Source organism: Lampetra fluviatilis, chromosome 7 (genome assembly GCF_964198595.1).
Source record: "Lampetra fluviatilis chromosome 7, kcLamFluv1.1, whole genome shotgun sequence".
In the NCBI taxonomy this organism is placed as follows: domain Eukaryota; kingdom Metazoa; phylum Chordata; class Hyperoartia; order Petromyzontiformes; family Petromyzontidae; genus Lampetra; species Lampetra fluviatilis.
Genome location: NC_136281.1, coordinates 16,408,573 through 16,420,493, shown reverse-complemented (window position 1 = coordinate 16,420,493; position 11,921 = coordinate 16,408,573). Strand labels below are relative to the sequence as shown.

The following is an 11,921-nucleotide window of genomic DNA, read 5'->3' as shown; positions in this document are numbered from 1 at the left end:
GCTCCGAACTTCATTCCACGTGACCTTGACGAACAGTGGCAAACCGTGGCACAATTATCTATCTCTGCAATTCAGTTCGTCGACGGCGTGCTGACGGCGGGTGTGTTTAGATGTAGGAGAAATGTCGGCAAGGACCTGGAGCCAGACACGTTCTGTTGGTTTCAAGTGGTCGCCTTGTCCCACCAGCCACAGCACGAATCCCGCTGTCGGCAGAGTTGTAATCGCACTGTGGCCATTTCCTGTCGTGTAGCCAGCGCTCTCATTTCGCTGCCCATGTGAACGGGGAACCCGGCGCTGTCCCGTGCGTGCAGCTCTTTAATTGAGGGCGCCGTGACCCTGAATTGTAGCGAGTGAGAGGTGGGTGGCGTGAGAGATGTGGGTGGGGTGGGGTGAGGGGTGTCGTGGACCCGGGTCCCCAACTCCCATCACCGCATCCCCTTTTCCAAAAATAGGCTTCAAACAGCGGCACAAACCTCAAATTAGTCTCGCTGCCCGCTGTGCTGGCCGCGTCGGCGCATGCGGCGTGATATTTATGACGACTCCTTGGTGTGTTTCGAGGTCAATCACGACGCGTGAGATGCGTGGGCTTCACGGGGAGTCGGCGGGGGTTGGATCGGGGGTGGGGGGGGAGCTTCACTTGTTGTTTCGTTTTGAAATGTGAAACACATTTGCTCACCCTTGTGTTGTGTTTTATTATTTTCTCGCGTGTTTTATTTATCCTTCCTCCGCTCCCATGCTACGTGAATGCTGCTGTTGGACTCGTGTCCAGAAATGCGCCTTTCCATGTGGAACTCTTGCAGCGAACGGTGTTATCACCCCCACGTCAGAAAACGATCCTGTAAGGAGACAACATCGAACAGTGGTTCTTCTTCACCAGGGGGTGTGAGATGCCCTTTCTGGGGGTGCGAGACGTGGCCAGATTTTTAGTTCGAAGGTAAATCCTCGAAAACACAACGGGTACGTAAGTTACAACTTGCTTTGTTTGATCAAACCCTCTATGTATTTATTAACATTGTACATATTTTTTTACGATTGGGAACCAAAGGGGTGCAAGGCTGCAGTAAAGGTGAAGAACCACTGACATAGAACTCCTTCTGACTTCCCTTCCAATGGCCTCTGTCCCCACACCAGAGGCCACTGCACTTCTGCACGCGCCCTGCTCGACAACCGCACGCGCCAGATGGACTGAATGGCCGCTCTCTCGATGTTAATCTTGCGTTCTTATTCGGCATGGCCTCGTGCTTTACACAAAGATGTCACCGATCACCTTTCGCCTGCCGCTGTGCACCAGGACCCGATCGGCTGCGTATGCTGTGTCGGGTGTGGGTGCTGTAATGGTCGCCGGTCGGCTTCGATCTCCCGCTTTTCAGGATCACCCATAAGTAGAAATGCGTCGCACCACAGTCGATCGGGCGGGTCGCGTGCGGTGGGGTCAAGCGTGGCAGGCTCCCGCTTCTTCCAGGACGTGCGGCCAGCATGGAAGAGGCGGGCGGGATGCCCGATAGAGGGAGGGCTTCTCTCGAGATAACTCGGGCAGAGGTCTTTCCGACAGCGGTGTCGTGAGCCGGAAGTTAATAGCGTTGTACTCTATGGGGTATGGTCAGACAGACACGCGCAGCTTATACATTGGTCCATAAGATCTCCCACTGAGATGTTTATGATTTAATTCCTGCTTATAAACTACATGGCTGAATTGGATTCGTAAATAGCGTGCTTTTAAAACCTTCCAGGTTGAATTAGAAATCCGTTTCATAAAAATGCCCTTTGTACCCAACATGTCAACCATTACTCTTCTATAACGCTTCGAGTCCATGGGCCAAAACAAATTCCTTAAGACATCGAATCAACCTAATGTCTCAAGAGTTAGGGTTTAAAAAATAGTAATTAGAATAACTGTGGCCATGGGTGACATTTTATAACCTCTAACAAGACTGAAAGTGTTAGTACATATTTTAATTAACTTTAATCGGCCGTATAACGACATTGGAACTCGGGTTCATTGTTGCACGAGTTTTTACCGAGTGGCTGTGGGCTATTCTCCACCAGTGGAATGTATTCTCCTGTTACCTGTTCCCGATGCTGAATAATGAAGTCCATCGTTGCGAATGATGTTGTCCATGGTGCTGTCCATGGTTCTGAATTCTGTTGTTGTCCTTGGTCCTGAAATGGTCCTGCTGCCCCTGCTATGGAATGACGCTGTCCCTGGTACTGGATTATTACATTAGTGTAGTGTTGAAACGATGCTGTCCCTAATACTGACTTTGTACCTTTTATGTTGATTAATGGTTTCTGTCCGTGGTCCTGAAACAGTCCTCATCTTTGTGTTGAAACGGTGCTGTGAAATGTTCTGTCCCTGGCGCCTAATGGTGCTATTTATGGGCCTCTCCTCAGTCGCTTCAACCTAAAAATGTTACCTAATGCGATGTTTCTGCATCAGCATTGGAGCACATAACGCGGCCATACGTGGTGTTGCTTTTTGCGGAAATGTAAACAAGACCCCGCAACCACGCTTCTGTTTAAGGGTTAATCACGGACACGACGCGATGCCCGCAGTGTTTACTTCTTAAACAATTGATGCAATTAATCAAGGTGCTGTGAGTTAATGGGAAATGCAGTTTAATAATAAAAAAACAGTCCTCAAACCGACTGCCTTTTGTACACAGTGCGTTTATTATAATGATTCACTATGCAAATAAACGATTCGTCAATCAACTAAATGGTTGGGGAATCGTTTTGCTCGTAAATCAATTGATGCCTCGACAAAGTAGTCCTTTGTTGATTAACGGAAGAGGGCACTGACGGATCGATTATTATCGGCGCTCACAGCGATGACATTTGGAGCAATGTAGACATGCGCGCGCGTGTATGGAGGAACGCCGCTCCCAACCACCGGGTCTATTAATAACGACGACGACGAACGAGTCTGTGGCGCTGCACGTGCGCCTGTGACATCCTATCGCGATCAGGCGGAGAGGATGGAGGACGTCGGGGTGTGTGTGCGGGGGAGCAGCGACGGGAGAGAGGCAGGGGATGGGGAGGGTGGCCAGTGTTGAGGGAGGGAGAAGGGGAAGGTTAGGGGCGGGGGGGGGCACAAAACCCACAGGCGAACCCGCGTCGCGCTCACTTGCTGCCGAGGGCTGGCTCGTGTGCGCTGCGGTGTCGCCTGTAAACGGGGTTGGGTGCCGCAACCTCATCCTTCTCGTCCTCCTCTTCCTCGTCGGTCCACCGCTGTCTCCCCAAGGTAGCCCCGCTCCCGCGCTCCTCTGCTCCGCTCTGCGAGGAGTGTTGCGAACCCTCACCAGGAATAAACTACGACGGCGGCGCCAATCGCTGACCTTTTGTTTTTTTTAACCCAAAACATCAGCAGCACTGGGCGCGCTGCAAGCCTCTCCGAGCCAGGAGGTTTGCCTTCCTCTCATCTCGCTCACTCCGCGGAGAGCCGAGCCTCTTGTCTGGGTTCCAGGGTGCGGAGATTGGAGGAGACGGCTCGCGAAGGTCTATCTGCGCACACCCGCGGCCCGTTGACCAACTCGTCGAGACGACGCAACCAGCGCTGCTCCGACTCGAGCGAGCAGGGCTCGACAGGAGGGGCCACGCGGAGGACTCGCGGGCGGGGGTTGGCGAGGGGGGGGGTGCGCTCCGTTAATGAATCTGAGTCTCCGCGTTCACAGAGCGCCAGAGCACGGGGTCGAGATAAGACTGCACGTCGTCGTCGTCGTCATCATCACCCAGTCTCGGGCCTCGTGTTCGTGTTGCGCGTTTGGGAAGTTCGCGTCTTGGGCGATTTCACCCGAGACGGCGGTGAGATGGGATAAGCTCTCCCGAGACCCCTCCGCGTGGGGACTGTGACTCTCACCGCCATGGGACGCGAGCCACCTCCCGTGCCGGGGCTGAGGACTTGAGCCGTCTCGAGGAGGAGGAGGAAGAGGACTGGGACGAGTGTCCTGGCTTCGTACCCGTGGCGGAGGGTGAACGGCTGAACACGGCCCTTTTCCCATCGCTCAGATTGATAACCACCACCACCATCGCCACCACCATCACCACCACCATCACCACCACCATCAATCAACAACAGCAACACAACCAGCGCCATCAGCAGCACCCGTACCACATCCGTCAGGACCAGCAGCGGCACCAGAATTGTCGGCACAACGGGCACCAACAGCATTCAGCAGCTTCGCAAGCAAACCGGCACAACAACCACCATCAAGCCACCACCATCAGCAGTAGCACTTGCAACAGTAGCAACAGCAGTATCAACATCACCAGCAACACCACCATCAACACCACCATCAACATCACCATCAACACCACCATCAACATCACCATCAACAGCAGTATCAACACCACCATCAACACCACCATCAACACCACCATCAACATCACCATCAACAGCACCAGCAACACCACCATCAACAGCAGTATCAACAGCACCATCAACATCACCATCAACAGCAGTATCAACATCACCAGCAACACCACCATCAACACCACCATCAACACCACCATCAACATCACCATCAACATCACCATCAACAGCACCATCAACAGCAGTATCAACACCACCATCAACATCACCATCAACAGCAGTATCAACACCACCATCAACAGCACCATCAACAGCAGTATCAACAGCACCATCAACATCACCATCAACAGCAGTATCAACACCACCATCAACATCACCATCAACAGCAGTATCAACAGCACCATCAACATCACCATCAACAGCAGTATCAACACCACCATCAACAGCACCATCAACAGCAGTATCAACAGCACCATCAACATCACCATCAACAGCAGTATCAACACCACCATCAACAGCACCATCAACAGCAGTATCAACATCACCATCAACAGCACCATCAACAGCAGTATCAACACCACCATCAACATCACCATCAACAGCAGTATCAACACCACCATCAACAGCATCAGCAGCAGCGGTGGCGACGGCGCGCAGGGCGGTGCCGAGCCATGCTGTACTCCACCATGCTGTACTCCACCATGCTGTACTCCACCATGCTGTACTCCACCATGCTGTACTCCACCATGCTGTACTCCACCACCGCGCAATGCGTCAACTGCACCCCCCCGGGAGCGGCGTCCACGGAGTCCGCCGCGAGCACGCCGGGGCACCCGGGCACGGGGGGCGCGTCGCTCACGGGCGACGCGCCCGGCTCCCTGGGCCTGCAGCCCCTGCTGCGCGTCCGCACCGATCTCTGGAGGGTGGCGCTGCAGCTGCTCATGGTCGTCATGTGTCTGGCGGCTGTCGCAGGTTGGTGTCAGACCACCACCTCCACCTCCACCACCTCCTACTCCTCCTGCCACCACCTGAATCATCATCACCATCACCAGCATCATCACCATCAGCGTCATCTGCCTCTTGAGTGTACAAATACGTGGCTTGTCGGGCACTTTGGAAAATAACCTCGTTCAAGCGAAATGTTTTCAATGAACCATCTGACCGATGATTTGGGTGCACTTTGTAAGAGAACTTTGGGTGGACTCTGGTAAAAATACTACCAGCCTGACCCTTTAGGCACACTTTGTAAAAGAGCACCTTTGAAAGCGCTTTCTGAAAGAGCCATCTGTCCGGCTAGTTGAGAACACTTTGTGTCAATGACCCTCCTGACCTATCGTTTGGGTGCACTCTGTAAAAGAGATATCTGCCAGACCTTTTTGGCAGTACAATGAAATAGAGCCGCCTACCGTGCCAACTGGGTACACTTGGGAAATGAACACCAGTCCAATCCTTTTGAGTGTCATTTCTAAAGGTGCCACCCTCTCTCTGAGACTCGCAGTACACTTGGTGCATGGATCAGCATGCCCTCCTTTTGGGTGCACCTTGAAAAAGGGTCACGTGGAGTGCACTTTGTGAATTCTCCGCCTGCTCGCTCGCCCCTCCGCAGGCAACCTGCTCGTCGTGGTGATCATCGCCGTCACCAAGCAGTTCCACTCGGTCACCTCGATCTTCCTCGTCAACCTGGCCGTGAGCGACTTCTTGGTGGGCGTGGGGGTGATGCCGTTCGTGGCCATGTCCGTCGTCTACGACGGCTGGGTTCTACAGCAGGTGCGCGGGTCTCCCTCGTCCCACACAATTCACTCGCAACCATCGCGCAGTCTCAGCACGTGGTCGCCGTCGTCTTCAGCAGCAGCAGCAGCAGCGTCCATCGGATGATCTATTCAAAGATGCGCGTCCTTCATTCTGATTTTAACTCCACAAGTCACCGAGCGAGGTGTTTGAATCTCCTTGTTCCGCGCAAGGACAGCTGCCCCAATGGGGGAGGAGGGGTGGGGTGGTGTCTGCGTTTGGTGACGTTTCGTTGTCCGACGGCGCAATAATATGGACGCACGTTTCGTGCACAACCAACTTACTCATAAATGTGGGATTCCATTCATTCGCTCCTTCATTCTTGAAGCACTCGGCAATTCATCATCTTGGGAAGATGATTCCAGGAAAATGATTCATATTGGGAAGATGTTTCGTGCACGTTTTATCAGTGCCTCGTTATTAATTGCCCACGTGGTGTCAGCAGATACTCTAGAGCAGTGGTTCTTAACCCTGACTGCAGCCTGCAACCCTTTTGGTTCCCGAAAGGGCATCTCGCACCCCCTGGGGGTGCGTGCACCCCAGGTTAAGAAGAAGAACCACTGCTCCAGAGCCAGGAGGCCGACTATCGCCACGGAAGGAGTAGTGACGCTGCGATTAGCGCACTGCGCTATGAACCCGGTGCAACGGGCAGCAACAAGTGGCGAGTGAAATCTAAGCCGATGTTGCTCCACCCCACCCCTTCCCCACCCTTCACCAACCCTGACTGACCAGCGTGGCGAAGTATGGTCAAACAACACCCGGGACTGCCACGGCTTAGGATGGGGCGCCTTGGAGTAGTCGATTGACCGGAGATAGGACGGCTGCAACGTAGTCGCGTTACATTGACTGGCAGTTGGTGGTCCGATCGAAGCGAACGCAGTCAAGGAGGGTACAAACAAACGCACGTTTAATACTCGAGGTGCATGATCGTGGTGAATGGTGTAGTGCCTCAGGTGGCTGCGGGGATCGCGTGACTCGAATGCATGCAAGGGGTGCGAATGTAAAAAAATTAACTAGATTCTTGCACAAGCGATGCGCGATGCATTGTGAGTTTATCACTCGATATTCATCGATATTCATCGATTAATCGATGCACGTCTTAAGTTAAACCCCTGCAGCCCCCATTTGTAAACTCAATGGAACCCCACCCCCGCACCCCCCTTTTAACCTTCACGTTTACCCCCTGAGCCCCCCCCCCCCACGCCAACCCTCCACCCCCACGTTAACCCCCCCCCCCCCACGTTCACCCTCCACCCCCGCGTTAACCCCCCCCCACGTTCACCCTCCACCCCCGCGTTAACCCCCCCCACCCAAGTTCACCCTCCACCCCCACCACAACATCTGCACCCACTCCCCTCCACGCGTCATACCCCCCTCCACCCCTCCACCCCGCCACCCCAACCCCGCTCCACGTGTCCACAGCCCCTGCCCCCTTGGCGCCTGACCCCCTTGCACCCCGCGTGCCGTGCGTCACAGGGGCTGTGCCTCTACGTGGGCTACACCTGCACCCTCTACTGCACCGCCTCGGTGCTCACGCTCGCAGCGATCGCCCTCGACCGCTACCGCGCGATCATCGACTGCTTCAACTACAGCTCGCAGGCCAACGTGCGGAGAACCGTGGGCACCGTGGGATGGATCTGGGTGCAGGCCGCCTTGTCCAGTAGCCCGCCCGCCCTCGGCTGGGGCCGCTTCGCCTACAGCTCGTGGGCGTTCCGATGCGCCGTGGACAGCGCCAGCAGCCCCGGCTACACGGTGTTCGCGGCCGCCTGCTCATTCGCGCTGCCCGCCTGCGTCATGATCTTCTGCTACGTGCGCATTGTGCAGGTGCGTTGGGGCACGGCGGGGGTGGTAGTGGTGGTGGGGGGGTTGGGTGATGGAGGAGGAGGGAGGAGAAGGGGGAGGGAGGAGGAGGGAAGAGGTAGAAGCAGCAGGAGGGAGGAGGAGGGGTGATGATGATGGATGAGGGGAGATTGAGCGGGACTCGGCGCGCATGCGAGAGGCTACGAGTTTGGCACGCGGTGTCAAGGGTTGGTCACGGAAATCGCGAATTTGAATGAAGTTTTACGAGAAATCTTTGGCGGTATGGGGCTGTCACGTGGTTTACGGGAATGGTTAATGTTTACATTTTTTACATTTTAAATTGAAAATTAATCTACATTTTTTTTTAGTGCGTGACACCGCTCCACTTTCTTCTTGGTTCTTTCGGTAAAGTCACGTAGAAGGGAAATAATAAAATAATAAAAATAAAACATAATAAAATACAACTCTCACGATGTTTCGGCCACAACGCAAGCAGCCGTCCTCAGGTGAAGAACAGGGCTGTCGGAAAGACAGCGTCTGGCCGAAACGTCGTGAGAATTGTATTTTATTATGTTTTATTATTATTTTATTTTTTTCCCTTCTACGTGACTTTACCGAAAGAACCAAGAAGATGAATCCCTGCAGTCACGAAATCTTTAAATAGAAATGTAACCGCTCCACCTTATTCAGCGACCTTTCCGTAAATTCTTCGGTTTTTTGCCCCTCGCCTCGGCCATGGATTTTATAAAACATAGCAAACTCCTCGCCTTGTCCACCTGTACCAGACCCCTCGCCTTGTGCACGGTGTCCAGGGTGGGGGGGGCTCGGTGCGGGGGGTCAAGAGATTCCCCGCCCAAAAAATGAGGACCGCGCGACTCACTTCTAGATGTTGGGTGGCTCAACACTTTTGGAAAATAGCAGACGTGATTTTCCCCCCCCAATTTCCCTATGTTTACCCAACATTCACAGCTCAAATTACGTCTCTGCGCGCTGCACGCGCCTGATGATTGTTAAACACGTACCACGTGGCGCGCGTGGGATGGAGGTCTTGCGTGCGGGCGTGTGTGTCCCACGTGACGTCGGCTGACATTACCGACGACGACATCGATGGCGAGGCGACTAGAACGATAATCGCAATGATGATGATGAGCCATGAAGACGTTGGTGATTATATCAATAATAACAATTAGAAAAAAGACGTGACGATGGAGACGATATCATATGATGATGATTGTGCTGTTGATGACCATGACAATGGCTATAATGCTGCTACTGCTGATGATGATGATGATAATGCCGCTGACGACGATGACGACGACGCCGACGACGATGATGTTGATGATTCGCATCACTGCAGGTGGCTCGTGACCACGCGCGCAGGATCCACGACATCGAGACGCAGCTGCAACGCAACGGCAAGAAGAAGAGCGACGAGTGCGAGAAGGAAGAACAGACGCGCAGGAAGAGGAGGACCAAGCACAAGCACAAGAAGAAGAAGAAGGTGGTGGTGGTGCAGCAGGAGGTGCAGGAGGAGGCGTTGCGTGGATCCGCGCAGCCCATCGCCGGCATCCCCACCACCAACTCCCTCCCCGGAGAACATTTCTCCGGCACGGCCGCGAACCTCAGCGTGCCCTCCTTCTCATCGACCGGCTACAACTCCTCCTCCACCACCTCCTCCTCCTCGTCATCCGCCTCGTCCTCGTTCGAGCACCCGGCGGCTCGCGTGTTCGCGGAGCCGCACTCGGAGGAGACCCCCAGCGGCTCGGAGCCGGCGACTCGCGCGAGGAGCCGGCGCCACGACCTCTTCGCGCGCTACAACGCGCCGGGCCGCGAGCACCACGGCGCCTTCCGACTCTTCCTCGTCATCTTCGCCTTCTTCTGCTGCTGGCTGCCCTACGAGGTGGTGAGCCTGGCGCTGGCGGTGCGCCCCGCGGCGGGCGTCCCCTACACGGTGCTGACCCTCGCCTCGTGGCTCGCGCTGCTCAACTCGGCCGTGAACCCGCTGCTCTACGCGCTGCTCAGCAAGAGGTTCCGCAAGGCGCTGGGCAGCCTGCGGCAGCGCCTGGCGGCCAGGCTGAGCCTCGTAGTGGGCGCAGACCGCGTCCACTCGTCGCCGTTTGCGCTGAGCAACGCGACCAACAACCATCAGCAGCAGCAGCAGCAGCGTGAACTTTCGCAGCAGCAGAAGCAGCATCACGTGCACCATCAGCAGACTTTTCAGCAGCTGAGCTTACAGCATCATCATCATCATAACAACAATCATCAGCTTCAACAGGATGAGCATCATGCTTTTGATCTGCGCGATCTTCATCTCAATAATCATCATAATCACGATCATCTTCAGCAGTTGCAGCAGCAGCAGCAGGCGAACAAGGGCTGCTGCAGGAGGCAGAGCGGGAACGGCAACGGGGCCGGTGCCGTCCCAATGTCCGTGCTCTCGGAGGCCGCGGGGGAGCTGAGGTGCGACCCACACGGCCGCTCCTACTCCCTCTTCTCCATTGCGTCTCTCGCCGACACGGGCACCGCCACGCCGGGCATCTCTCCCATCTTCCACCAACTGGACCCCCCAGCGCACCAGCTGCGCTTCTCTGGGCTGCAGCAAGAGGCGCAGCTGCTTCGTGCCTCCGCCGTGGGGCCACGCGGGTGCGAGCACTCGAACGAAGTGTTGCTCAATCCTCTGGAGCTCGAGACGTGCCTGGAGGAGCAGCAGCAGCAGCATCACGTGACGCTGGAGGTGCCAGTGCTGCCTTTTCAGCCCCTGACTAATGCACAGCAGCAGCTAGAGCACAGGACGGCGGACGAGGAAGCCACCATCGCCACAACTCCCTCCTCGACCTCTTCCTCGCCTTGCGCAGGCTCCACCTTTACGTTTGGGAAGATCACGGTGGAGGTCGATGACTGTGAAACGCGACATTAGCAGATTCTTCATATCGCACTGTTTCAGATTTGTTTTTTGTTGTTCGGCGTAAGTGTCTCCCTGTTCAAGGTGAGCACTGGGCAGTTGCTCAATCTGCCTTACGGACACAAGGCCGGTGGCCGAGACGTCCCTACGGCGAATAGACCGGACGGTCGTCAATTCAACCGCCGTTGTTGGCTTCCAATACAGTTGTACTTATTTTAGCGACCGCGAAGGCTTGGAAGGATTGATTGGGCCACCTCGACGGGGATGCGAACTCGGTTCCGTTCAAAGTCGCGGCCCCTTTGTAGCAGCGATAGGCGGTGAGCGCTTACATGGATTAAAATAAGACGCGTATTCTCACGATACATGCGTGGAATCGCGCGCGTAAGAATCAAATGTCGAACGATTGATTCAAACCGATGTGGTTTTTTTTTTACCTTCGTGATACCACCAGCGTGCATCGAGGGGTTCGCGTTACGGATCGATCATTTACAATGATTGGTGCTGACTAAATAGAGATCGCAAAGGCGCCGAACGGTACTGACGGGCACGGTGCAGTAGAGGCAGAGGAGCGTACGTGCGTTGAACTTCTTTCGCACCGTACGTAGCCAACCGCGCCAATCGTAGGCGCGGTTCGGACGGGGCGGGCGATACAGACGGCGAGACGGCAGCTACAGACAGACGCAGGCAGTGGACACTGGTCGGTGCAGTCGAGTCACGAACAAGGCACGGACATCGATTGTATTCTTGAATCAAAACCTTCACCACGAACCGAGACCGTGGTTCGCGGTAAGGGAGGGGGCTGTGGGGGGTGTGGAGGGTGTGGGGGCTCTGGGGGCTGGGGGGCTGTGTGGGGGGCTGTGTGGGGTGTGTGTGTGTGTGGTTTGTGTGTGTGTGTGTTGTGTGTGTGTGGTGTGTGTGTGTGGTGTGTGTGTTGTGTGTGTGTTGTGTGTGTGGTGTGTGTGTGTTGTGTGTGTGGTGTGTGTGTGTGGTGTGTGTGTGTTCTGTGTGTGGTGTGTGTGTGGTGTGTGTGTGTTGTGTGTGTGTTTTGTGTGTGTTGCGTGTGTGTTGTGTGTGGATGTCAGCAGTGTGTTGTGTGTGTTGTGTGTGTGTGTGTTGTGTGTG

At 55.1% G+C, this 11,921-nt stretch overlaps 1 protein-coding gene across 1 annotated transcript; it reads left to right on the top strand.

Moving 5' to 3' along the window:
* The first annotated feature begins 4,553 nt into the window (after nt 1-4,553).
* Nucleotides 4,554-11,593, top strand: LOC144933652 (uncharacterized). Its single transcript, XM_078858687.1, has 4 exons — nt 4,554-5,281; nt 5,916-6,076; nt 7,574-7,921; nt 9,255-11,593. The coding sequence occupies exons 1-4, from the start codon at nt 4,981-4,983 to the stop codon at nt 10,812-10,814; spliced, it is 2,370 nt and encodes a 789-aa protein (XP_078714813.1). The 5' UTR covers nt 4,554-4,980; the 3' UTR covers nt 10,815-11,593.
* The last annotated feature ends 328 nt before the right edge of the window (nt 11,594-11,921 follow it).

What these genes read in the sequence shown, in the direction of transcription:
- LOC144933652 (XM_078858687.1), top strand. Translation starts at nt 4,981, where the DNA reads ATGCTGTACTCCACCATGCTGTACTCCACCATGCTGTACTCCACCATG. An exon ending in GTGTCTGGCGGCTGTCGCAG is followed by an intron (nt 5,282 to 5,915) that starts GTTGGTGTCAGA and finishes GCCCCTCCGCAG; the next exon opens with GCAACCTGCTCGTCGTGGTG. An exon ending in ACGGCTGGGTTCTACAGCAG is followed by an intron (nt 6,077 to 7,573) that starts GTGCGCGGGTCT and finishes CGTGCGTCACAG; the next exon opens with GGGCTGTGCCTCTACGTGGG.